Source organism: Callorhinus ursinus, unplaced genomic scaffold, assembly GCF_003265705.2.
Source record: "Callorhinus ursinus isolate GAN/ISIS: 27379988/994484 unplaced genomic scaffold, GSC_fseal_2.0 scaffold3, whole genome shotgun sequence".
NCBI lineage: Eukaryota > Metazoa > Chordata > Mammalia > Carnivora > Otariidae > Callorhinus > Callorhinus ursinus.
In genome coordinates this window covers 47,447,037-47,474,769 of record NW_027397065.1, presented here as the reverse complement: position 1 = coordinate 47,474,769, position 27,733 = coordinate 47,447,037, and the positions used below count along the sequence as shown (strand labels likewise).

The 27,733-nt window shown below is 49.1% G+C and overlaps 1 protein-coding gene across 1 annotated transcript in view; it reads left to right on the top strand.

Annotated features, from left to right (window-relative positions):
- Nucleotides 1-6,632: 6,632 nt before the first annotated feature.
- LARP1 (La ribonucleoprotein 1, translational regulator) overlaps nucleotides 6,633-27,733 on the top strand; it is a 55,423-nt gene continuing 34,322 nt past the window's right edge. The window contains 1 exon segment of the mRNA XM_025867175.2: nucleotides 6,633-7,510. Within this exon segment, the coding sequence (XP_025722960.2) occupies nucleotides 7,069-7,510 (442 nt within the window). The 5' untranslated portion in view covers nucleotides 6,633-7,068.

Sequence of the window (27,733 nt, the reverse complement as noted above, 5' to 3'; positions counted from 1 at the left end):
GCAAGTATTTTCCTTTCACCATTTTATAGATGGAGACAGTAAAGTTCAGAGAAGTGAAGTAACTTGCTTAACATCACACAGCTAGGAAGTAGGCAAACCTGAATCTGAACCTAACTCTTTTGACCTCAAACCATTTACCCTTTTTTTCCTGTGCTATAGGTAAAGGACAGGCAAATGGTCTGTGATGAGAACACTGCTAGTGTAGGGAGTTTTGTTCCCTGGGACAGAGAACATGTCTTGTCCTTTATTGTTTCCACTCTAGTCCCCAAGTCAGGGCCCTTCTGTTCTGGGAGCTCCGTACTTGTGACTGATGTCATGTTGTCAGGAAAATTGCCTTCTGCCTTCATTTTGGCTGCTAATTTCCACCTCTCTCCATGAACTTGGATGTTTCCAGACCCTGGAATGATTGAACGTGGTTGTCTGAGTTTGTCTGACTGGTGGGGCAGGGGGGTGGGGGGTTGCATTTCAAAGTGTGCTATGTCTCCTGTGGGGTGGTAGAAGGGTCTGGAATGGGAGGGGTATGACCTGGGTTCTCACCTTGATTCTGTTGCCCCAGCATCCTGGAGCAATTAACTGAACTGGGAGCCTCAGTTCTTCAGCTGCCAACTGGGGACCATCACGTCTGTCCTTCTCCATGAAAGTCCTTTGGGAAATGCAGTACAGCACAAACAGAAGGTGGGCAGCTGTGAAGTAAGGCAAAACCATAGGTGCTCAATAGATGACATAACTTACTGTGGGAAGGGAATTTGCAATGATGTGGAGACAGTGCTCATAATACAGTGTTAAGGTGGGGAAACAAAAAATAAAACTGCTGAATGTGCAATATGATCTCAATTATGTAAAATATACATAGAAAAGGGGTGCCTGGGTGGCTCAGTCGTTAAGCGTCTGCCTTCGGCTCAGGTCATGATCCCCGGCTCCTGGGATCGAGCCCCACATCGGGCTCCCTGCTCAGTGGGAAGCCTGCTTCTCCCTCTCCCACTCCCCCTGCTTGTGTTCCTGCTCTCGCTGTGTCTCTCTCTGTCAAATAAATAAATAAAATCTAAAAAAATATATATATATACACATAGAAAAAAGACTAGACGAAAATACACCTACATGTTGCCAGTGATTGCCCCCGGGCTGTGGGCTTATATGTGGGTTTTGCTTTGCTAGACTTAAAAATATTTTCTGTTTGTTAAAGTTAGCACATTTTATTTTCATATTTTATCATTTAAAAGTACATATATAATTTATGTATAATTAATATATTTATTACATATAATATATATTAAGTATATATAAAATTTAGCACTTGGCCCTTGATAGTGTCACTCTAGCTACCAAAACATTGATGTGATCAGGAATGATCTTGTAATCATTCATTCATTCATTTTTTTTTCCAGAAAATACATTGAGGGCCTGCTGTGCATTAGGTACCACTGGTGAGTGCAATAAGGGACACTAAGAAGAATGGGGTGCAATCCGTACCTTTAAGAAACCTTATAATCTCGATGGAGAATAAGGCATACTCATAAGTAACCATAATTGAAGGCAGAAAGAAAGTAAAAAATACCATATGCTTTAGGGAAATTGCCACTAGGAGTTAAGAGTGGGGACAAATCTATTCTAGCTGTGGAAATTAAATAAGATTTCGTGAAGAAGTTGGCATTTTGTGCTGAGCCTTGAAGGACAAGTAGAATTCTGGACAAGTGGAAATGGAATGACATTACTGGCAATAATACATGTAATGAAAGGTAATATTTACTTACCACATACTATGTGCAGGCATTGTGCTATTAAATTACACACATTATCTCCTTTAAAGATCACTGAAGCTCTATGAGATAAGTAGTTTATTATCATTTCCAATTTACAAATGGGTAAACTGAGGCATAGAGAGAAGTTAAATATTTGCGCAAAGGCACCAGATGGTTCAGCTGGGATTCGCACTCAGGACCTCGCTCTGAGCAGGAATGTCACAGTAAGAGGAATTCCATGAATTGAGGCAGGAAAGCATGGGGCCCACAGGGTGAGACCGGGAGCTTCCCGAAGGCAGGGAACCTGTGTATCTTGCTCACTTGTCTAAGTCCAGGGACTGGGCAGTACCTGGCACATCATGGATGCTTAATAAATATTTGTTGAAGGAAAGAAACACCGAGTGGTCCCCTGCTGCTAGAATATAGGGTGTGGTAGAAGTGGCAGGACAGGGTGGGGTGTGAGTAAGGAGATTTTAGGCAGAGGCAGGGCTCATCAAAGTCCAGGAAAGAGTCAGAGAACTGGCTCAGGCAGTGTGGTAGGCTGCACTGCAGCGGGGAGAAGTTAGTGGGCAAGCTCATCCTGTGGGACCATTTGAGAAGTGCAGGCATGCCAGGGAGGGGAGCAGGGCTGGGGGAAGAGGGCAGTGCCGAAGAGAAAGAGGCTGGGATGAGGCCGGTCTCTAACTCAAAATGGTGAATGTGTTAGAAGTTAAATTCTCTGTCTGACCACCTTCATTACAAACCCATTCTCCTCGTTTCCTAACCCCCTGGGGAAGCTGGGCTGCCTCTGAGCCTACTTCCTCATCTGTAAAAAGGGGATAATCACACTTACACAAAAGTGTTGCTCTGGGGGTTAACCAGGTCTCGTGGGAACAATTAGTATCCCCCCACCCTCACCCCACTGAACTATTACTCTTTGCACTGACTTCACAAGAAGAGGTCTAGGCTGAGCCTCCTCCCACGAACTGAAATAAATTTCTTGGCATGTGCCAAAGAACCCAAGAGTTTTCAGAGTTTGGAATAACACTCCCTGGCTGGCACAGTTCGTATTGGCCAAGGCCCCTCCCTTGCTAACCCCACCCACTCCTCCATGTCTGCCTAGAGGCCTCCTGCCCAGGAGCCCCTGATAACAGAAGATAAGTTGTACAGCCCAAGTTCTTCCAGAAACACAAGTTCCTTTAGAAAATCAAACTGAAAGAGGAGTAAAACTGGACCTTTTACGTGTGCTCCCCACAAAAGAATGAAGTTTCATGGAAACTGTAGCTTTCACATCCGTAAACCACATGGATGGAGAAACGGAAGCCCAGGAAGGCAGAGAGCCTGCCCAAAGTCATTCGGCAAAGCCGGGGATGGGCTGCAGTTTATCAATCAGGTCTCTCTGCTCTCCGGGGTCCCTTGGTCCCTGGGGTGACTTTCTCTTCTCTCTTCAGGAAGTTGTCAGCACTGGGGGCAAGCAAAGCACATAATTAAATACAAATAGGTATTTGGACCCACTTGACAATTTTTAAGTTTGATTTTCTCACTCTGTGTTTCTGTTTTTAAACACATGTGTGTTGAAGCCCTGGGCACCACACAAGTTAGTTTGATCCCTGTCACTTTCTGCCCAAAGTAAATCTTGTCTTAGCTCTTTTTTAGCCTGGGGTCACATATTGCTTAATTACTTGCCCTTCTCCCTGCCATTGGAGTTTGCTTTTTGGGGAGGCAAGATTCAACATTTTTAACATCTTTCCCAGGCCCATGTATTTGATGGTTTTTGTGTAATTACTTGTGGATTTAGCAATGGGAGGAAGAGAGGCAGGCCTTACAGGGTGGTGTGGGTAAGAACAAGGCCTAGGAAGTTACACTGCCCTTAAACAGGTCACTCTGATATTTAGCTGCTGCCTGTGACCCCAGGCACCCACCTTACTTTCTTTTTTAAAGATTTATTTATTTGTTTTAAAGAGAGAGCACGAGCGGGAGGGGGAGAAGGAGGAGAAGAGAGAATCTCAAGCAGACTCCGTGCTGAGTGGGAGCCTGACACAGGGCTCAATCTCACAACCTTGAGATCATGACCCTAAGATTACTACCTGAGCCAAAAGCAAGAGTCGGACGCTTAACCCGCTGAGCCACCCAGGCACCCCAACCCACCTTCTTTCTTTTCTGAATTTCAGTGACCTTTTGTGATTGAAGAGTACAGCCACCGGGCCTCGCCATGCCAGGCACACAGTAGGGACTCAGTAGATATTTGTGGCAAGAATTAATACCTATCTCCTTGGGTTATTGTGCGAATTAAATGAGATAATGAATGTCAATTATTTCTCACAGAACCTAGCATATAGTAGCTACTCAATAAAAGCAGCTACTCATAACTGGTTTTGGTCATTATTAATATTTAGAACTGAATATAGAATGCCACAGTGGGTCAGGAATTTTAAAGACCTTAACTCAAATCCCGATTCCATCATTTTATGTAGAAAAGTCTCCTGGATTTAGGATCAAGAAATGCAGGGGTGAGACCTGGCTCTGCCCCGAACTAGCTGTGTGACCTTGGTTAAGTAACTTCACTTCTCTGAACCTCACTGTCCTCATCTGCAAAACAAGGAAATTGAGTAATTGTTAAGATTCCTTTTTCCAGCTCTAACAGCCTCAGTTTAAGATGTAGTCTTTTCGTTTACTGTCTCTGGCCCCAATTTGCCCATCTGTAAAATGGCACACTGGTGGTTAGGAGCCCCTTTCAGGGACAGAGCAGGCCCCGGGGAGATCCCAGTGTCCCTCCAGCCTCCAAACAGCAAGCTCGGAGGTGCTTGTTCAGCTCAGGCTGACTGCTGGGTAGTGGGAACAGGCTACTCATCCACAGAGTCCTGGTCCCCTCACAAGCTGCATGGGGGCACCTCTACCTTCTACCTCCAGTTACAGGTATATGGAACAGAATGACCAACAATGACCCTAATGGCCCTTATTAACAAAGTTCGGAGAGGGCTTAGTGTAAATTACCTCTTCAGGAAATACTCATCAGTGAGTACGATAAAAAATAGTGCATTTGAATGGCAAGGTGCAATAATTTACCTTCTGATTAAGGGCATATATAATGCAATTATGAAGAATCCTGCTTAAATTCATTGAGATTCCTGTAATCATTAGTAACTTTCTTGGTACCTCTTTTGAGGCACTGGACTCCGTCTAATTTACACAGCACTTTGACTAACACTGTCTCACTTGACTCCTTACAAAAGCTGAGAAGGTAGAAGCAAGTCAGGCCTAATTTACTCCCATTTCACCACCAGGAAAGGGTACCCAGGGAAGAGGGGAATGCTGACCAAGGTGCAGAGGCTGAGTTGCAAGTTAGGGAAGAGCTGGGACTAGACATCAGATAGCCCGGCTGTCCCCAACAGTGCCTCTCCCCAGTAGTCATGGTTACAACCACTCTACAACCAACCTTGTCCCCTGGGGCAGTTCCAAGAGGCTATTCAATAAGCCTCCTCCCATATCCAGCCCATCGAGTGTTCGAATTCTTGGCTTGGAGATGGCCAACATCCCAGGCTGTTAGGTCTGGAGCAGGTGGGATCACAGCCCGTCAGAGAGGCCAAGAATTCTCCAAGTGAAGTGTAGGACCGGCTAATCGGTAAGCACCCAAGGGGGCTTCTTAGACACGCAGGTTTCTAGGTCCCATCCCAGACATACTTAATTCCAAAATGTTTGGAATCTGCATTCAGAGTTTCCCTCATCATCCAAACTAAAGTAGCTGATGGAGTCTAACCTACCCCTGTAGTAGTTATTGTCTTCATAGATACTAGACAAGCACTTGTTTACCACTTTGTCTTTCTCCACCTTAGAGTGTAAATTCCATGACGATAGAGACCTTGTTGGCCTGATTGATTGCCAAACCCCGTTTTCTAGACCCCTGCAGGCCCCCACAGTACGAGGTTAATAAGAATTTATTGAATGTGCACCCAAGTTTGAAATCACTGTCCTACACAACTGGTTCATTTTACAATAGAGAAACTGAGGCCCACTGAGGAGACACTGCTGCAGTTGGTAAAGGGCAGAGCCAGGGCCAGGATAAAATCTCAGATCTCCAAGTCCCAATCCTGCATCGGTTTAACTCCGCCCAAAGCAATTCTTTAGAAAAAACGAAATGCACTTGAAAGAAAAAACATTTCCTGCCTATAAACACGCGGTTTCGGGGGCTTGGCCGGGCGGGGGGCTGTTGGTAATTCGGCTCCCACTTTGAAGGCATCCTTGTCCCCAAGGGTTAAGGGCCTGCCTTCGGGCCGGGCGTCGAACCCAACTCCGGGCAAAGTCCCAGCCGGGGCCCGCGGGGAGGAGCCAAGTACGGCCCGCGGAGGTGAGGGCGGCTCGCCCAAGGTCACCCAGGCGGCGCTCAGAGGGGCCAGGCCCAGGGGGCGCCAGGGAGCCGGCAGCATCGGTCCGTCCTCGAGGTGGATGGGCACCCTTTTCCTTCACCCTGTAAATCAAGGGTGACATTAATGGCTCCTTCTCCCGAATTTGGCGCACCCAACCTAAAGAGCGCGAGCAGGCCCGGTCGGCCGCGTGGCCCGTTCCCATGTGCTCCACCTGCGGACGCTCTGACGCGCTGGCCCTTTAAGACACCTCCCCCTCTTCACCCACCCATCTCTCCTGCCCCCCTCATTGCCCTCCCTCCCGAATTGCATCAGGCACGTGCTCGCCCCCGTCCGGTCAGAGCACCCCTCACCCTCCAGCCCGGGAGGTGCTCCGAAGAATCGGAGGCGAGGGGCGGGGCGGGGCGAGGGGCGGGGCCGCGAGTCTGTGCGCGCGCGCTCCCGCCGCCTTCGCCCGCCCGCGCGTCGCCAAGGGCCGGCCTCGGCGGGCGCGTCCCCGCTGCGCCGTCCCCTCCCCTCGCCCGCCGCGTCGCGAGGCGCGCGCCCGCCCGCCGCCTGCCGCGGATCGCGTGGTCGCCTCGGCTCGCCGCGCCTCTCCCCCGTCCGTCCATATTGCTGCAGCTCCCGAGCCGGGAAGCCCGGGCCGCCCCGGCGGCGGGGGGGAGGGAGGGACTGGACGAGAAGCCTGCCAGGCTCGGGGTGGGGGCGCCTTGCGAGGAACGGGCGGGGGGGGACGCGCGCCGAGGAGGCCTGGACCGCAGAGTGGGGGGCCTTCCTACCCCCCCCCGCCCCGCCAGCGGGCCTCGGATCTACGGCGGCTGCATCCCACCGCGAGGGGGGCCGCGCCTAGCGTGAACCTCGACCCTTCTCCGCAGGGACTGGGGCCCAGCGCCCCGGAGGAAGGCGTCGCGGGTGCCCTGAAAGCCAAGTTCGAGGCGGGGGAGGCAGCCTCGGGCGCGCCCGGCTTCTCCGGGGGGGCGGGCGCGCAGATGGCCACTCAGGTGGAGCCGCTGCTGCCGGGGGGCGCCCCCCTCTTGCAGGCCGAAGAGCACGGGGGTCTAGTGAGGAAGAAGCCGCCGCCGCCGCCGCCCGAGGGCAAGGGCGAGCCCGGGCCGAACGACGTCGGAGGGGGGGAGCCGGACGGCGGCGCCCGGAGACCTCGGCCGCCCTGCGCCAAGCCACACAAGGAGGGCACCGGGCAGCTGGAGCGCGAGAGCCCGCGGCCGCCGCAGCCACCGGGCGCCGAGGGCCTGGCGGCCAGCGACGGGGAGGAGGGCGGCGGCGGTGAGCCGGGCGCTGGCGGAGGAGCGGCCGGAGCTGCGGGCGCCGGGCGCCGAGACTTCGTCGAGGCCCCTCCGCCCAAGGTGAACCCGTGGACTAAGAACGCGCTGCCGCCGGTCCTGGCCACGGTGAACGGACAGTCCCCTCCAGGTGGGTCTCCCTGTTTGCTCTCCTGGGTCCGGGGACCTCTTCCGGGGACTTGAGCGTCCCCTCCCCCAGCGGCCTTCAGGGCCCGGGGGTCCGCCACTGGTCGTGGTGACTCGGGATTTTTTTTTTTTTTTAATTGCCTTCTGGCTAATTTGGGTCGCCGTTCCCTCTCTCACACACTCGGGAAGCCGCCCCTGCCGGAGGGCCCAGCCCCCGGGAGCCCATGGCCACTGCCTGGGCCTCAGCGGTTAGTGGGCAACGGCGTGGTCCGGGCCTACCTCGCCAGGAGAGGGTGGGCGCTGGTTTCGGTGAAAAGAGCCCACCCCCCCCTCCCGCGTGTTGGTGCCGAAGACGGTTTCTAGCCTAACCCTTTCTCGGGAAGCCCCTCTTCCCACCCCGCCCCACGTTCCCCGTTTTGGTAGCGTTGCGATCGTCCCCATGTTGTAAATGTTTAATGAGCATATGTCATGGGCAGCGAAGCGCCCGGTGATGAGTTCATACCGACCACACGGATTCGGGCTTTAAAAGTTAACAAGTTTTGTTCTCTGGTAGATGATATTAGGTGGTAGAATCGCCATTGGCGACGGGTTGAGGGGTCGGTTACGGGGAGAATGATAAGAGGAAACCCAGCGTGTCATTGAATTCGGTGGTTTCCCTTCCCGATCCCGGGGACCTTCCGCCTCGAGAGGGAGCCGGATGGCGAGTGTGCGGGGATCCAGTTAGGGGTTGGCGGAAAATGTGAGGCGAGGAAGGGGGCATGCGGCGACGCGAGGGGCGTGTGGCGGCGGGGGAGGGAGTGGCCGGGCTGGGCGGGCGGGTGACAGTTGGGCGCCATGCGCCGCGCCGCCGGCCCGCGGGCTGCTCGCGGCCGCTGGGCCTGTGCGTTCGGCGCCCGCCGCCGCGCTCTGGGTAGGAGGCGGGTGCGGGCCGGCGGCGCGGCGCGGCCCGGAGTGTGCGTGTGCGCGAGTGTGAGTGCGCGGCCCCCCTTCCCGGCATTCCTCCGCAGCCGGGACAACGTGGTGCCTCCCCGCGCGGGGAGCGGCATGTGACCGCCGGCCGGCGCTCCTCGCGCCCTCCCTCTCCCTCCCTCGGGTTTTCGGTCCTGTGGACCCGGTCCCTTGGGAGATCCCAGGGGAGCCGTGTCAGCGTGGAGGAAAGGCGGTGAAGAATACGGAGGCTCGTCTCGGCCTCCCTTTGCCGAGACCAGATCGTCGGTTGGGTGGGGGGCGCGCCCTGCCGCCTTCCTTGGCCGGCGCGTAGAGGCACAGCGGCTCTGTTTTGGGTCTTTGCGAAGTGGACCGGTATCAAAACCCGCTTGTAGGTAGAATGTTGGGCCTGTGGCCGTAGCCTTAGTGCTTTAGCAAAACTCCTCCCCTTCTGCAGTCGCTGGTTGAGGCTGACTGGTTTAAACCATCAAAATGGGGAAAGTTGAAGAGGGAGCTTAATGTCTTCACATTCGAGGGATTAGGATCACTCGTAGTCCAAGGGAAACCAGAACAACCAATTCTGGAAATAACATGTTGCAATTTTAATTTCTTTTAAGGTTGCTTCATTTGGAGGAGGGGACATTTGGGGTTTACTAATAATACTTCAAACTGTATTCTCTTCCTTCTGCCCTCTCCCCTTCCCCCCTTTCCTTTCCAGAACCCTCTTATGCAAAGGGCAGTGCTGAAACCTCCATTTTCTTGCATATCCCTCCTGATCCACCCACAGAGGGAGGGAAAGCAACTTTAAGACACGCTTTGGTCCTTCCCCCCTCTTTAAACTCAGGGGTATAATCATCCCCAGGAGAGAGCACACCTCAGAAGTTTAAATGGGGCTACTCATGCTGCTGCTGCTGCTTAGCTAATGGTGAACCTGCCTTGTGGGTTTTAAATCAGCCATGACATCAGGTGGTACTGGGTGCCTGAGCTGGCGTTTTGTGCAAGTGCAGGGGCCCTTGATAGGGTGCGTCACTGGGGTTATTGATCGTGGGAAGAAGACAGCTTGGCTGGCATCCCACCTTCCCTGGAGTGGAGAAGCCAACTTGCTTTAAGTGCCCAAAGCAAAATTCTGAGTCTGGTAGTTTTGCTCTGTTCTTGTTTTTCTGGAATCTTAAGGCAAGAAGGTGTCTTGTCTACTAATTGGTTTTTGAACCTTTGGACTAGTTTTTGACAGACTAACTTTGAATTAATCTAGTAGTTTCTCTGTTTAAGTCTGTTGTTAGGGCTTGGATGCTTTTCGAGGGAGAATTCTGTGAATTGTCTGTCTGGTAAGGTTGAGATAGTGGCCCTTTTTTTGGAGAGTCTACATGGACTGCTAAGGCCCTTTTTCAGCCCTGATTTTATTTGCAGCTTGGACAAGTTTAAATGTGACATCAATGGAGTGGCAGTGTGGTCTTGGGAATTTTTGTGTTCTGTGATGCATATGTTTTTGGGAGTCTACAGAAATGAGTGCCTCATAAGCTAAAAGCTTTCCAGAGTTTGTTGCAAATGCCTATTTTTAGCCTTCCTTTTGGCTCTGATGCTAGTGGTTTAGTGCTTTAAGGGACACATGCAGTAACTAGTAATAAAATATATTTTTCTATATCCCCCCATTTTTGTGGGGTTGTCTATTCTGGTTTAAGCTTCCACATCTTAACGTTTGTAGTTTTCATTTTAAGTCAGGATTTGCATTTTGGCTTTTTGTATGTCCGTCCCCTAGAATATTTTGAAGACCTTTACATTTTTTTCCTTATTCTAGCCACAATTCTTGTGAGTATGAGGGAAGCAGGATGGGAAACGTTCTGGGGTTAAAACTGCATTGGCCCAAATGCCAGCCCTACCAGTTGCTAGTTGTGCCACCTTGGGCAAGTTACTTTACCCATTCTGTGTCTCAGCTTCTCCGTTTGTATAATAGGGATTAAATTATGATTTATCTGCTTCATGGGGTTGTTGGGAGCATTCACTGTGGTGATAGCCCAGTGCCTGACATGTGGTAGTTTTTCTCCCATGTCTGGGAGACTGGGAGACTGTGGGACTTTCCAGGACTTTTTCTGGGTCTTCTTTTTTTCCACCTGTAAGATGAGGGGGGTAGAGAATGCAGTACTTTCCTTTTCTGGTATTGTGTCAGTACTCCATGAAATATATGGGATCCATCTCCTTAAAAATGGAGTTTTGCTTATCCACAGACTGGAAGGCATATTGTGTATGATCTTAAAGGTTGCTGACCCAAGGAATTGGCTATTTTTGCTTTGGAATGTGGGATGATGAATGCTTTAAAAATAAATTTTAATTTGTTTATTTGCGTTTCATAAAAACTACCTTTGGTAGAGTGCACATGTGCTCTCAGGGCTGTGGGGAAAGAGCATAACTGAACTAAGTTTGCTGTGGCTAGTGCACGTGCAGTGGGTTGAGACCTGAGAATGTATCATCACCACAAGCTTCTGCCTACCCCAGCAGGGGGAATCAGTGGGTTGGTTGTGTGGGACTTCTAACTTCATGTAATAAGAAAATAAAGCAGTGGTGTAGTCCTTGACTTTTTTTTTTTTTTAAGACTTTTTAAATTTATTTCTCGGGGTGGGGGCACAAGCAGGGGGAGCAGCAGGCAGAGGGAGGAGCAGGGAGCCTGACGTGGGGCTCCGTCCCAGGACTCTGGGATCATGAACTGAGCTGAAGGCAGACGCTTAACCCACTGAGTCACCCAAGCGTCCTAGTGTTCTTGACTTTAAAGGGAAATCTGGCCAGGGTCTCAGACTTGAGCATTTGTGTTCTGGGCATCACTTTTTTCTGTGTTCTTTTGAAGTGCAGCTAACTGATGGCACAAAATAAAGAAGAGGTAAAAATCTCAGCTGACCCAGGGCAATCCCAGGGATCCTCCACCCCACTGAACTGGCCCCAAATAAATCTCTGCTCTCTTTCTCTACTTTCCTTCCTAGGTTTAGGCCCTTTCCCAGTCTCCTCCCAGTTGCACTAGGGTGGGACATCTGTGTGGATCTGGGGTATCAGTTTTCAGTCTAGCATCAGAGCTACATCAGACCCTTGCCTTTTCCTTCCCCACCATGAGAAGTGGACTGTGGAAGCAACAGCCCCGCCTAGGAATCCTACAGTCTGCAATTTTGAGTCCCAGCTTTGCTGCTTTTGCTGCTACTGCTGCTTTTTTTTTTTTTTAATTGAGGTAAAATTGACTATTAGTTTGAGATCTGCAACGTGGTTTCAATATTTGTATATATTGAGCTTTGCTTCTAACTTGCTATGCAGTCTTGGGTGAATTACTCAGCCTCTCTGAGCCACCATTTTTTCATCCTCAAAATGAGAATAATGATAGTTACTATTTCTAAAGGTTGTGAGAATTAAAGAAGATAATGTTTATTAAAGCCCTTAGCATAGTGCTGGGCACAGACCATCCAATAGGTGCTACCTATCCAGTATTTGCTATTTTAAAAACTTTGCAATAAATGATCACCATTATTCCACTTCTGATTCTGTTGGTGAGCAGCATGGTGGATACCAGCAACCCCCATGCTTCCTCTGCTTTTTTTTCTTCATCTGAAAATGAGGGAATCAGATTAGGTCTAAATGTCTTCAACGTATTTTTAGTATCCAAAAAAAAGTTTTTCAGTAACCCGCTCCCCCCACACACACAAAAGAAAGAAACCAAAATAGAGCTTTTTATATGTGTTTCTGTTTGCCATAGCGGTTAAGAACTCAGTTTTGAATCCAAGTTCTGTGAGGGCTAGAGAGACTTCTGGCTTTAGGAACCTAGGCAGATCGCTTGGGGTACATATCAGAAACTGTGGAGCAAGCAGACATTATGTGCTTTGCAGTGCTGAGATAGAAAGTACACAGCACTGCCTGTGAAAATACCGCCCCCCGCCAAAGAAGAATTGAACCCAAACCTAATAGAGCCCTAGATCTGTGGACATGGAGGAACAAATTTTTGGACCTTGAGGTAGCAGTCCTCTAGTTTCTGAATGTGAAAAATTCTGCAGGACAAATTATCAATAAATGACATTTTTTAAAAAAGAATTGAGACGTCAGTCAAATGCATTGTGTGGATCTTGATTCGAACCGGTTTCAAGAAGACGTTTTGGTGACAACTGAGGAAATCTGATCCCTTTAGATTTATTAAGGAATTACTTGTCAAGAGTGATGAGCTCCATACTGTTGATATAGTGCACCCTCAGCTAAGAACTGCTAGGTTAGCCTCCATAAATGAGGCTTTAAAGCTGTTTTCCTGCAGTTTAAATTACTTTACCCCCTTCTAAAGAAAGCACACAATTAGGACCCTCTGAAAGGGTGGTAGGGGGAGGCTGACTGCCCCCTCAACTTCAGTGTGGGGTGTTTGAGTTTTATACTTCCTGGGGAAGAGAGTGCCTGCTAGGAAGGAAGAGGTATGCCCATTCAGGCTGGGGGTAGGGGGTGGTCTCTGCAGTCTGAAACCCTGAACCTCCTGAGGGGTGGAGTTTCTTGGCTGACCCACCCCCTGTCTGCAGTGGACCTAGGCTAGAGTAAGCATTTTTAGAGCTGTTTCTCAGCACTCAGTTCCCTCCCAGAGGGAGGCGGGTAGAGGAGGAGCGGGCCTGAAACCACAAAAACCTCTTTAAAATGGAGAGCTTGGCAGATGGGAGTGCCCCTTTTTGCAAAATCCAAGACAAGCTCACAAAGGGGGTAATTAGGGTGCTGGGACCTTGAGAGGGCTCACAGGTGCCTCAGTCTGGGCTCACAAACATCCCTGGCTGGTCCAGAGTTACCTGGTGGAGTGGTCAGGAGAGAGGATGGCCTTACCTTGCTGGAGGTTCCCGAGAGGAAGTAAGTTTTGATACCTGGCTAATGAAAGCGTAGGAGACAGCGGGAAGAGGGAGCGGAAGGATACGTGGTGATGGGATTTAAATCAAACATGGGTAGAGTACCTCTCTCCGTTCTTTCTCACTTGGTGACTTAGCTTGCCTAACCTCTGTTTTTCCTAGTCACAGAATGGGACTAATCCCTGTGCTGAGGTTGTTTTGAGGATCAAATTAATTTAATTTGAGTATGGGGTAGCCCCGTTCATTAGTTAAAAATGTCCCACAGAGGTGTAAGTGGTTTCTGTTCCAGAAGATGCATTCCAAAGCCAGATATATGTAGTTTCAGTTACCCCTTCTGGGGGGTTATTCATGACTTTCCTAAGTGAGGATGGATAATCAGGAGTTGGCTTAATTTTCAAGTAGTGCTATTTGCAGAAGTTACCAGGGCCATTTGGCCAACTTATGTGGCAGACAGCCTACGGTTTCTCCCTGAGGGATTTTCTGAGAATCACAGGGACAGTCTTGACTTGGCATCTTTCTTTTGGCTGCACCTTTGGACTGGCAAAGCCATAGGTGTGGGATGTGAGGAGTGTAGGCCTTTATTGATGAATTTTGTAAAGCCAGCCATATAAAACTGTCATGTGTAGTGAGGGGCTTCACCATCTCAGTATGAGGTACTGTTAGTAAACCCAGCTGACCCCCCTCCATCAGAGGCCTTGTTTAGAGGGCACTTTGTTTTTTGTTTGTTTTTTAGTTTGTTGTTTTAAGATTTTATTTATTTGAGAGAGAGCAAGAGTGAGAGTACAAGCGGTGGTGGGTGGGGGGGAACAGCAGAGGGAGAGGGAGAAACAGGCTCCTAGTTGCGCAGGGAGCCCCATGCAGGGTCCCATGGCAGGACCCTGGGATCATCACCTGAGCCAAAGGCAGACACTTGTAATAATCTTCCATACTTGTGATAATCACCTTACCCTCCAGACATGCATTCCAGTAACTCGAGGTAGCCTTTTCTCTTCTCTGCTTTTTAAAATGAAGTTGCAAGCATCTCAGAGGAGCTGAAGTCCCACTGTGGCCAGGAGCCATCTGGATAAATGGTCCACCTGGGTTCTGTATTGTTTTCGCTCTCTTTTTCACGTATACCAGCTTATTTAAGTTCCTGGTGATCCCAAGATAGGTAATAGGGACACCATAGTTACCACTTATTGGATATTTGATGTGTTCTAGCCCATGTAATCTGCTAAGTAGGTGGTCTTTTTACCCTGCTTCACAGATGAGGAAAGTGAGACTCAGAAATTAGTAAGCAACTAACTACCCTTCTAATTGCTTGGACAAGAGTCTTGGGTCATCCTTGTCACCTTACATATAATCAACTAATACATACTTTTGGCTCCTAAAAAGTCTGTCCAAAGCTAAAGACTTTTTACCACCTCCTCTTTTGTCAGCCGAATCCACACACCATTGCTTCTCACCTAGATTGCTGAAGCAGCCTCCTACCTGGTTTCCTGTCACTCTTTCCTCAAGATCCTCTCATGGCTTCTCATCGTGGAATAAAATCCCAAATCCTTAGAGTATTCTCTAATCTACCCTTGATGTGGCTCCCCACATCACCCATTCTCCCCAAGCTCTAACCTTCTCTTTCACCACTTTTCCCATCCAACAGCATTGGTCTTTGCTTTTCCTAGAGTATGTTGTGTACTCTCTGCTTCAGGGGTTTGGTTCTGGAATGCTCTTTCCCCAGATAGCCACATGGCTCACACTGTCATTTTGTTCAGGTTCCTGTTCAGATAATTAGTGAATGAACGGATAAATCTCATACTTCGACGGAATCACACAGCACATTTTGAGTTCGACATAGAAAATACCACAGTGAATAACAAAAATCTGTGTTGGGAAGGAGTACATGCACTCACAATCCAGTATGGAAGGTGCTGTGTTAAGAAAGGGATGGGGTTCTCTGGGAGTGTAGCAGGGGTACCCAACTCAAGTCTAGGTCAGAGAATTCTTTCTGGAGGAAGCAACAGCTAACTCCCTTGAAATGGGAAGGATGGGTAGGAGTTATTTGAGAAAAAGCCTGGAAAGAGCTCATGCTTGGTGGAGCGAAGGCCCGAGGGTTCAGGGAATTGAGTAAATTCCCTGTGGCTGTTGTGTAGATGACTTAGATAAATTGTGATTTTAACTGGAAGGCATAGAGAAGCCGTTAAAGATTTTAAATGAGGGAATGGCATGGTCAGAGTTTTTCTTTTGAAAGATTATCCTGGCCACATGAGAACCTCTTAAGAGTATATGGTTTGGGGTTTCCTGTCTGATCCTTTGGGGCAAGGTTCCCAGATTACAAAAGGGAGCAGATTTCCAAGTCATTCCTGAAGTGTTGGGCAATTATCAGCTGTCATCCTTTAGGCATAGGGAGCGGCTCCAGTTTATGAGATTTCTCTGACCTTTCAGAAGGCCACATTAGCTGGAATGCATCTCAGTTGCCGGAAGAAGCCAGTTTCTGATGGAGCTGAGCTCACGCTTGAACTTAAAGCCAGGAGCCTGCTTCACCCTGATGCGGCGGCACAGGCCCAAAAGAGGAAGCCCTGGAAGTAGCAGGGAACGGGGCTGGCGTGGCAACTCCCACCTCCACCAGGGGAGGCACCCCTGTGGCAGGACTTCCTGGGCTCACGTAAGCTGCCTGCCATCAGCCCCTCCACAGCTTGGCTTTGTTGGCTTTTCCACAGATGGCTGCATGCACCAGGTTTCCTTCCATCAGAGCCACCTCCCCTCAGCTTAATTCAGCTCGTTTTACACTTCGGCTGGGAGTAGTGGGGCTGCATTTGCCCATGGATAGAAGGCTATAGTAAGTCCCTGAGAATGTGGGGCTATAATCAGGCTCACCCAGCCCAGTGCCCAGTTGTCAACTCTGTCCCCATTGCTGTGCTCTCTTTCCCATCTTTTATTTATTTTTTTTAAGATTTTATTTATTCACTTGACAGAGGGAGACACAGAGAGAGGGAACACAAGCAGGGGGAGTGGGAGAGGGAGAAGCAGGCTTCCTGAGGACCAGGGAGCCTGCTGTGGGGCTTGATCCCAGGTGACCTGAGCCGAAGGCAGATGCTCAACGACTGAGCCACCCAGGTGCCCCTCCTCTTTTTTTTAAAGATTGACTTAATTATTTTAGAGAGAGGGCAGGGGAGGGGCAGAGAGAGAGTCTTAAGTACACTCCCCGATGAGTGCAGAGCCACCGTGGGGTGACCCCCGAGATCACGACCTGAACTGAAACCAGAAGTGGACGCTCAACCAACTGCGCCACCCAGGCACCTCTCCCTTCTTTTTGAGAGGAAGGAGTATTTAGAGCTGGAAGGGACCCCAGAGGTCACTGATTCTAAACCCCTGTTTACAGCTTGGTACTTCAGGCCTAGAAAGGAAATAGGGAGTTGCTTAGGATCACAGTTCAAAGAAGGGCTGAGACTTGAACCCAGTCCTCTTGGTTTCCACTCCAGTTCTATTTTCACTCCACCTCTGGAGGCAGAAGTAGAATGGGGTGGTTGAACAGGGACTTTGGAGTCAGTCGAGCATAGTTTGACTTAGTGCCAGCCACTTAGCAACTGAGTGCCCTTGGACAGGTTGGTAATGTTTAGGCTCCAGTAAATGGAGTTATATCTAGAGTACTCACACATTGGAGTCCCTGTTGAAAATGAGGTAGATGAACATGAGAGCTCAGCCAGAGCCTGGCGAACAATAAGACGTGACAGTTCTGAGAGTGTTAAGGACTTAGTTTTGACCTGTGTCTTCATTTGCTAACAGAGGTCAGGTGCCAAAGCCAGTCTTTCTAGGTCTTCCTCAGTCCTCTGCCCCTTGATCCCTTCTGTTTGGTTTTGAGCATAGACAGGAAGGCAGCCCATGGTACTTCTTAGAGCTAGCTCTTCAGACCCTGTCTTGGCTGTCAGGCAACTGTAGAGTAGAGGGGGACTTAAGGAGTCACTGGGGGCTATAATCCTGCAGCGAGAAGCCCACGTTGTGGTGCTTAGGAGTGCACTAGTAGTAGAATATCAGTGAGAAATGGTGCTTCGAAGTGAAACCCTCTTACTCCATCTTTGATGTCTTTCTCCAGCTTGGGGTTTGTTTGGGGGGAGCGGAGGTCTCTGTTTGGGGGGAGCAGAGGTCTCTGTTTTTCCTATTCTGTGTATATGTATTAACAGCAGCACGAGAGAGATGCCAATTATGTGCATAGAATAGCCTGGCTTAGGTTTTCCTTCAGGTGGAGCTGAATGTAGGAGTAGAGTTTGGACTGGTGAGAGCAAGGTTCTTGGGTGTGGGAAGCCGGATGCTGCCGCTAGGGAATGTGGGAGGGAGACAGGAAATCAGGAACATAGAGGAGGCAGCTCACTGGGATGCTTGCACCTTTCTATGAGCAGGGAATGGTTGAAGGAACTAGGATTATTAGTCTTTGATTAAAGAATCAAAGTTTGGGGTGGGTGGAAATGCTGGCTCTTCTGAAATACAGCATTTGAATAGACCTGCTTCCTGTGTGCCTGTGGGTAAAGCCGTGATGGCAAATGGGAGGTAGAAGGTCAAGAAGTAACTTTGAACAGTGTCCCCAAGTGGATTTAGCTGTTCACAAGGTGTACTGAGTTTCTTGATGTGGTGATAATACTTAAAACGGGTTGGGTGGTGATTTGCCCCAGGGGCCGGCAGCTACAGATTTGCAAAAGTACTTGCCCAGATTTGTTCATTCAGAAATTTTTGAGTACTTGTAGGTGCCAGTCCCTGAAATCTGAATTTAGGTAGACGATTTAGGGGCTGTCAAGATAGGGCTTTCATTCTGAAAGGCAGAAGTCACAGATTGGCATCCCTTATCTTATATCCTCAGGCCCATTCCAGCCAACTCACAGGTTTTTAAAAAATTTTTTATTTATTTTTTATTTTTAAGATTTTATTTATTCATCTATTTCAGAGAGAGCACATGTGAGAGTGGGGGGCAGAGCAGAGGGACAGGGACAAGCTGACTCCACATTGAGTGCAAAGCCGGGGACATGGGGCCCAATCCCACTACCCCAACATCATGACCTGAGCTGAAATCAAGAGTCAGACGCCCAGCCGAGCCACCCAAGTGCGCCTCCCCCTTTAAAGATTTAACTTATTGACAGGTTTTGATTGGCTTTGAATTTAAAAACAATTTAAAGTAATCACCTTTGTTTTAAAAGTCAAGAAAATTTATCTGGAAACTTAAGAAATTTGCAGCTTTAAGAGGGCAGACTCAATATGCAAAAAAAAAAAAACCCCACAAAAACAAAACCCATTGAATTTTATACTTTGAATTGATGAATAACCTGGTATGTGAATGATAACAGTAAAGCTGTTACAGAAAAGAATGAGAAGAGCTGGCACGCTGAACCTCTGTTGCTTTATGAGTGCTGTCCAGTGGCAGTACCTACCCCACTTTAGACTAGGACACCAGCATGTGTCCGCTTGGCCCGGACTTTGTTATGTTTGATCATACAAAGAGAGGATAGCAGTCTGTCCAGCCTGCAAGCTGAGGAGCATCTGTATGGAAGGAATTTGAGAGAGGAGGGGAGGGAAGACTTCAAGGCCTATGGCAGGAATTAGGAGTCCCTAGAGGGGACTCCTTAACCCATGGGGGGAGACCAGACATCACTGGGCATCGTGGCCTGAGGTCCCAGAACCGTGATAGAATGCTGTCTGAGAGCTAAGGGATGGGAAAACTGGCTTATGTTAGGTCCCATTGAGCCTTTCTCCTCCCCTATCTGAAATGGGTATGGCATCTTTGATCTCAGTCTCTAAGGCCCCTTCCAGCTCAAACACTGTTGGTGTGAGAGTGGCTAAGGCAGGTGTTACTAGTTCTTAGATGAAAAGGGAAAAGATCCTGACTAGGTCTTATGTCATTGGAGCATTGAATTCTCTCTTGGAGAAGAGACACTGGAGAGAAGCTTCCCCAAGGCAGGCCTGCTCCTCACACCATTGTTGGTGTGAACCCTGTACTAGGGGTAGGATGGAGAGCTCTGGGCAGGAAACTGGAGACCAGCCTTCTAGTCCCAGCTGTTTGGCTCACTTGCTAAGACACTTTGGGCAACTTACTGAGCCTGTTTGGACTTCCTTTTCCTCTTCTGTAAATGAAAGTGGTTAAGCCAGAAGATCTTTCAAGGTCCTTTCCTCCTAGGGTTAAGTTTGATATATCAAACTGGAGATGAAAACTACACTGTTGAGAAAGATTTCATCTAAAGGGGATTGCTTTCCCCCACCCGATTGGACCAGCGTTAGTGTTATACCTGAGAGCTTGACCAAGGCTTTGGGATTCTTCGACCTAGGCAGGAGACATTCTGCCTTAGGCTTCTGGAAAATGCTGGGCTAAGATGAGCTGCCGCAGAAGGTTATGAGTAACCCATTGCAGTGTATAAACAGTGGTGGCCTGTCTCTTGACAGAAATGTCATTGAGAAGATTCTGCCATCCTGTACCTGGTTACACTTGATTGTTGCTGAGACCACCCCCCTGCTTCTGGCTCTGAGATTTAGAATCTCTGTCTTGCGGAGGCCAGGGTCAAAGTATCCCTCAGTGGAAGGAAGCTGGCCCACCCATCTCAAGAGACTTGAGTATTCAGAGTCCTCAGGCTAATCAAGAGAAGCACCAGGGCTTGAACCTAACCTTTGTGTGAAAGGAACTAACTTGGCTACCAGCAAAGTGAAAATCATTTAACACATTTGAGTAACCTACTGAGTATTAGACCATGGAATAGTGATGGGAACAAGACAGGGGGGCTGCCCTCATAGTTTACATTCTAGTGGGGAGACATAGTAAACCAACAACGTAGTTCTTGCTATTGCTGCCTAACCAATCACCCCAAACTTAGTAACATAAAAAAACAACCATTGGTTCACTGAATTGTATGTGGGTCAGGATTAGGACAGGGCTCAGCCAGGTGAGTCTTTTCTGTATGGCAGTAATAGAGGTATCTGATGTCGTGGTCTGGAGGGCCCACCATGCTTCACTTGAATTTTTGGTACCTTGGCAGGGATGGCTGGAAGGCTGAGGTCAGCTGGAACTCGAGTGCCCTCAGGTACCCTCTCCAGCCTGGGTGTTTCAGAGTAGTAGGACTTACTGTGCAGTGGCTTAGTGCTCCCATACCGAGCTTTTCAAGAGACAGGAAGTAGATGCTGTCAATATTATAAGGTCTGGGCCAGAGCACTAGCACAACATCACTTTACCATAGTGTGATAGAGGTCACAGATCCTGCTGAGAATGAAGGGGAGGGGTCATGGGCCCTGCCTTTCATTGGGAGGAGTGTCCGTTTGCAGCCATCTTTAATACTACGCGGCAGCTGCTGATAGTGCTAAGTGCTGTGAGAGAAACAAAGCAAGGTAGTTTGCTAGAGAAGTGGGGATGTGTGGCTGGGGACAGCTTCAAACACCTGTCAGGGAGGGCCTCTAAGGATGAGCCCAGATGAGATTGATAAGGAGCATGGTGGTGAGCATTCTTGCCTGGAGGAACAGCAAATACTAGGTGGTGATGAGTTCAGAGATCTGCAAGGAACGGACCAAGAGGCCTTTGAATGAGAGGCGAGGGGCCCAAAAACTCAGAAGCAAGAGGCCTTGGGAGGCCAGTTTAGGGAGTTTGGATTCTGTTCTGAAAGCATTGAGAGAGGAGGTAGCGTGATAGGATTTCTGCTTGAGGGTTACTTTGTCTTTTGCAGAATGGACTGGCGGGGGGTGGGGTGGGCAGGGGAGACCCCTTGGAGACTTCTACAATAGTCTTGGGGAAGAGATGGAAAGGAGTGGATGATGGCACGGTGACTGGGCCAGATTTTTTTGACCTTACTCTTTTCCTTTGAGGCTAGGCCACTTAAGAGGAAGTTTTCTGATTGCTGTTTCTTACTTCCTCCTGTGTGTCCAGAAGCCAAATTATTGTCATATGATGCCCATTAATAAGAAGAGGATGGCCTGAGGTAGGCAGATGTTTTACCTGGGTTCTGGGTCTCTTGGCTCCAGGGCAGCTTCCCTTGGTCTATCTCCCGCTCCCTGCCCCAGGGTGGAGGCAGAGTGAGAGTGTGGTAAGTAGCTTGGGGGCACTAGCAGGAGCTGGGGCTGGGATGGTGGGGCTGCAGGGATGGGGAATGAGCGCCATGTGGGCTCTTAGTGTCACAGTTTTCTGTTCTGACTTCTTGTCAGAAACTGCAGTGGCTTTTTAATTTCAGGTAAGATCTTCAGGGTCGGGTCAGAGCAAACTGAAATCTGTGGATCCAAGTTCTGTTTTCAGCCCTGCTCTCTTGATTCTCCTGGCTGGACCTTCATTTCTCACAACTTGTAAGAAGGGATTGGGTATGAATGCATTTCTCATCTATCACTAAAGTGCCTTTATCATGTCCCTGGGCTAGCCAGGTGTCCTAGAATCTGCCTCATGAGTAGCTTGTCTTAAGGACAGATGTCCCAGACCTTCTACTTCAGACATGATTATCAAACTTCTGAGCCACCATACCATCTCATTCATTATCTAGGTTCATTTTCACAAAAACCCTGTGGGATCTGACTACAGTTCTAATCCTCATTTTATGGATGAGAAAACAGAAGAGTTCAGAGAGGTTCAGTAATTTTGCTTAAGTGCATGCAGCATTTAGTAAGTAGCTGGGATTGCATCTCCTGGCACACTGACTCCAGAGACCCTGCAGTACTTACCATCTAGCTTTGCATTCTTCCAGACCACAGAAGTATACATACCCTACCTGGAAAATTTTCTGGGAGAGAGAGGATCCATATAGATCTTCAGGCAGCAGGAATCTGTACAGGACCCTGGTGCCCCAGCCTGGACTTCCAGTTCTGCCCCCTGGCCACCTTTAGTGGGTGTGAGCCAGGCCCTGGCTGATCTGGCAGAGGAGCCCTGGCCCCACTCTCCCCAGAAATGTTCCTCCTCCGCTCTGTCAGGCATCCCGCTGCCTGCTGGAAAGAGCTGTGCTGACTTTGTGGTTTCTCAGGCATGGCCTCCGGGCCAGGTGTGGCGGGGCGGTGGCTCTCTGCAGGCTTTGGGAGGCTCTCTGGCTCTTCCTAGAGGGGATGGGAAATACTGTTATGTGTTGGGGCCTTTTAACTTCTTTCAAAGGGGAAATCTTTTCAATTTATTTAAGCAACCAATTCATTGTAGAAAAATGTCCACCAACCACCATAAACACTACTAAGCAACCACATCCTTTTAGACTAGTGTTGCCTAATAGAAATACAACACAAGCTATGTGGATAATTTTGAATTTTTTAGTAGCCATAGTTTAAAAAAAGTAAAGATAGGTGAAATCAGCTTAAATGGTATAACCCAAGACAAGAGATTATCATTTCAGCATATGACCAGCATAAAAGTTATTAGTGAAATATCTTACATTCTTTGTACTAAATGTTTGAAATTTGGTTTGTCTTTTACACTTAAAAATATTTCTTGATTTGGACTGCCCACATTACAGGTGCTCAGCATCCACACATGGCTAGTGACTGTTGTATTGGACAGCACGTTTCTATACTTTTTTTGACTCTGGGTGTATACACATGCTTCTTTAAAAAAAAATGGGATCATAATATGACCTGTACCCCCTTCCCCTCCCCCACAATTAGAAACAAAAGCTTTCAAGGGCACTTATCTGCTTGTAATCTTCAAAGCAGCCCTTGGTAACGAAGGTAGCATTTTCCTGATGAGAACGGTTAAAGGAGCTGACCAGTGCTACATCACTGCAGCTGCCTGCACACACGCGCACCCCCCCACCTCTGCTGCCTCTGAAGCTGCCACTCCTTCACTGCCCCCTGCAGGCACCTGGAGTTGCCCCAGCCCACTGAGCCCAGTCCAGAATTCACATGCACCATGTGCACATGCCTGCACATACTGGGCACTTTGCTGAGGACAGCAGGCCCCCATAGGGGAGGCTACTGACCAAGGCTGCCCTACAGGGATGCAAGTTTTTAAAACACAGGCACGCTGATGCCCAGGTTAGTGCTCTTTCCACCACACTTACCTGTCCTCCAAGAGCTTACTGCTTGGGTTTGCAACTCGCCAGAGTACAAAAATTCAGCGTGGGGGGTGGTGGCAGCAGAGGCTTTCATTTGGGTTTGTTCTGGGGTTCCCCCAAGCCCATGGTACATGCCCCATGAAGAAGAGACGAGCTAGGTCAGAGTGGGTGCAGAAAGGGACATGGTTTGACCTGGAGGAGGTTCAGACTTAGAAATCTCTAAAGAACTTTTTGTCAGGCAACCCTGCCCCCACTAGTGTTATTGCAGGGATGTGTGGGCTTCACACCAGGCCACTTCTATGGCAAGTACCTCATTCCGCAGCAGCTCGGAGATTTGTAGGAGCCTGGTTTCGATCCTCCACCCCCCCCCCAACACACACAATTGGGCTTCAGTTTTTTAGACTGTAGTATGGAGCTCCTTTCTAAGTGTATCCCGTGCTATTGGCCAGCCCCTACCCTTTGGTAGGACAGCTGGGGATGAGCAGCAGACCTTGGGTTAGTTAGCCCTTCAGGTAAAAGGGACTGGAGTACTGATGATTGAGGTTTTGAAGACTGGGTAGATCAAGGGAAACTGGCCTTTTCCCCCATTACTGTGGCACCTAGGAGCAGTGAGCCAAGTCTCCACAGGCTGGGAGTGGCCTGCTTCAGGGGATGAGGAGGTGACTTGGTTTGCACTCTTTTGGGAGCTCTATTGCCCTGAAATAGGATACTGTCCAGGGTGGCACCTGCCAAAGCTGAGGATTCTAAGCCATCATCCATTGGTTTATCTAGGGTTTAGTCTTATTCATCAAGTCCATGGATTTTAAGGGTTGGTACTGCCTTTGGGATAGCCCTTAAGATATTTTTTAAATTTATTTGACAGAGAGAGACAGAGAGGGAACACAAGCAGGAGGAGTGGGAGAGGGAGAAGCAGGCTTCCCGCCGAGCAGGGAGCCCGATGTGGGCTTCGATCCCAGAATCCTGGGATCATGACCTGAGCTGAAGGCAGATGCTTAATGACTGAGCCACCCAGGCACCCCTTTCCCTTAAGATTTTAGAAGACCTCACAAAACATTTCTTTATTCATATTTCACAAGTGCCCTTGAGGTGGGTGATAGTTGGCCCCCTCTTAAGGAGAAATTCCTTCTCCATAGGCTTGTGATTAAGGGACCTACCCAGGGTCAGAGTTAAAAACTGGTAAAGCCAGTCTGTTCTTTTTTTTCCCTTTAATTCACAATAAAGAAAATAAAAGCATCAGTCTTCCTATTAAGTAAGATACTGCAAGGGAGGCACTTAGCACAATGATCGTTCATACTGAAGGCTCAGTAGTAGCTCCAGAGACATTTTTCTAAAAGATACTTGACTCCATCTTTCCAGGAGCCGTGAGCACAGCAGTTTGTCCACGGAGCTGGAGGCCCTCTTTCCAGGCATGGGGAAGGAGCACGAGGGCAGCAGCGGCCTGGGAATGCAGGACTGCTGGCTGGGAGTGGACAGGCTGCTCAAGCTCCCCATTTGCTCCTGCTGGCCTTGGAGTTGCTCTGGAATGTTCTCTCATTCTAGGTCTTCTCTGTCCCACCCCTTGATTTGCATCATCACTGCCACTGCCACTCTGAAGTGGCAGCTCTTTTGAGATCCTCGAGGAAGGCCAGCATCCAAAGGGGCTTTGGAAGCCATCTGGTTACCTCTCATTTAATAGAAAACTGAGGCCGTCTCTTGGCCAGTCTCCCACATGGCACTAAGGGAATCATGATACCTGTGCTGGGTCTCTCTTCATTCTGCTTTGTTCTTTCAAGGAAAGAAAAACAGGAGCCTCTTTGCATGGTCGGTGCTGCAGGAGTGTAGATTAGAGGACTAGGTCTGTAAGCACCAGCCTGCAAGGCTGATATACGTGCTGTCATTCCTGGTCCTCAAGACAACGAGCCTTCAGCTCTCTTCTCACCCCCACATGGGCCAGCCGTTGACACACCCTGAGCCCTCAGAAGGCCAGGAAAACCTGCCCAAATGGAGCAGGTGTTGCGCAGAAATGCTCTACATTTCCTGAAAACAGGTCCACCCTTCTACTCTGCCTTGCTGATGAGGTCTTTAAGATAGAGCATAAAGCATGGTTCTGGGAAGACTGGAGGCACTGAACAAGCATCTAGGACTAAGTACCTAATAGGAGGCTCACCTCAGCCACAGCTTACGGAGGGGTGGAAAAATTTGTCAGTGGCCTTTTTAGAGAAAATCAATTCTGCAGTGACTTTTTTTGAATTCATAGGGGCATTCCTTTATGAAAAATAAAACTAGAGTTGTACAGGCATGCTTTGTAATGAGACAAACCAGTGATGAAGCCTGCTCAGATACAGAGTACCTCTAAAGTTCCAAGATGATAGCTAACAAAGATTGAGTGCTGACTATGTGCTAGGCATTTTTCTAAGCACTTTACAAACAGCAACTCAGTCAGTCCTTATAGTCCTGTTAGGCTAGAAACTATTCCCATTTACAGAAACCCAGAGTCACCAAGGTAGAAGAGCTGTTGGAGCCCAGGCTCTTAACCATTGCACCACCCTGTTGCTGGGGGTGAGGTAGGCAGCACTCTGCCTGGTGCTCTTTCCACAGAAGTACTGGTCCCATAAATTCTTACTTGTGTTTCTGCATTTTGTTCTTCCTGGGACTTGCCTTTTAATTCCTCCAGAAGAGCCCAGGCCTAAGGGTTTGCAGATCTTTTCTGAGGTAAGGACATAGCAGCTTTTAGAGGGGAAGAGCATTGACCCCACCACACCCATGTCTGCTCTCAGCATCAGACACTAGTCTTGTGGGCTGGACCCCTGGCAGTCTTAGCTAATTTCTATATCCACAGTACACAGTATGTTACGTTGTTGTTGAGAAGAGTATTTTTCAGTCATTGCAAAGGGGATTCCCACAGCAGATGTTGCTAATTGATCCTAGGCTTTTCTTGAGCCCATTTACTGCCTGAGGACCCTCAGTTTAACATCCCAGGCAGTTGCAATGAAGCAATCACATGTGGAGGTTAAGATTAAAGCCCTTGTATAAAGTGAGCCCTCAGAGGAGAGGGACTGTCTTACCACTGCTTCCCTAGTGCCTGGCACACAGACCCCTCAATAGCCCAGTTACCAATGGTCAAGTGTCACCGTAGGATGGTAGGAACTCAGGGTAGGTAGGGATCCCAAAAACCAAGCTGATAGACTTGTAACAAGTCAGGAAGCTCGCTGTGTCTCAGTTCTTGTTCTGTGATACGGGGAGAACCATGTCTGCACTTCCTACCTCGGACTGTTTGAGACTTCGACAGTGATGGGTGAGGAAGTATCTTACAAGCTCGTTAGCCCTGGTCAGCAAGGGTAAGGAAAGATAGTTTACCTGAGTGGATGGTGTGTATGCTTTGTTCAGCTTTTCTCTGTGCCCCAGAGCGGGGCCTGTACGAAGTCCCTGCTTTTTCCACCTCCCTTTCCTTTGTCCTATAAAGTGTTCACAGTTTCCTCCATCCTTTCCTTTCTGATCTGCTGAAGGAGGCAAAATCATCCTGGGCTGGGTGCTGGCTAGAGCTCAGGCCTTTGGGTTGCAGGTGGCCCTTTCAATAAACAGTACTTTGATTCCTGACTGTGCTTTTGCCCTTCTTCCCTTATGCTGCGTGATGGCATCCCCACCTGGCAGATAAGCAGGTTCAGAGAAGTGGATTCTGGTGCTGGTGGTCTCAGTCCCCTGCTGGGCCTACATGGTTGATCTGGAGCCCTTTGAGGACCCGAAGAACCTACTGTTTGTCTCCTGCAGTGCCAGAAGAGGCCTAGGGTAGCCTGGGATTTCATATCCTTAGGGTCAGATACCTTCTCACTGTGACCTTTGGCTAGCCACTTAGTTTCTGAAACTGGGATGGAGTTCCACCACTGTGAGGATCAGAAGACATAATGCGAAAGCCTGCAGCAGGGAGCTTGAGGTGAATGCTTTGTAAGTGGTAGGCATTATCTTGTAGTAGACCCAGACCCCAGGGCCGTTGGGTGAGCAAGGAACAGGCTTAGCCTAAGAGAGTAGAGACTGTTTGGCTGTAAAGGAGGAGGCAGGCAAACCTCCCTTCAGGAGCCTTCATCTCCATAGTTTGGAGCTCGTTGTGAAACTGAACCCCAAGCCCAGCCCAGACTGATCTTTTGTGACCTCACATGTGTCAAGACTCTCAGCCCATGGCTTATTGGCCTGATGAGTCTTGGTTCCTGATGTAAGAGATTGAACTGGTGGGTAAATGGAGGGGTTGTGCTCCTTGTGCACTCCTCTTGTGGCTGCTGTTTGTGTGTGTAATGAAATCATGCTACCTCCTACTCTGGTGAGCCAGTTAGTTCCTGTCTGCAGACATGAGACACTGGACCCAGGGTCGGAGGCCAGGGTTCCTTCCCAGCACTTTCATTCGCTGGCAGCTCAGTTCTCAAACATTAACTGGCATCAGCATTGCATAGGAAACTTGCTAAAACTGCAGATGCCCAAGCTCTGTCTTCCTCACCAAACTGATTCCTGGAGCTCGAGGGAATCCAGGAATGTGCATTTAAA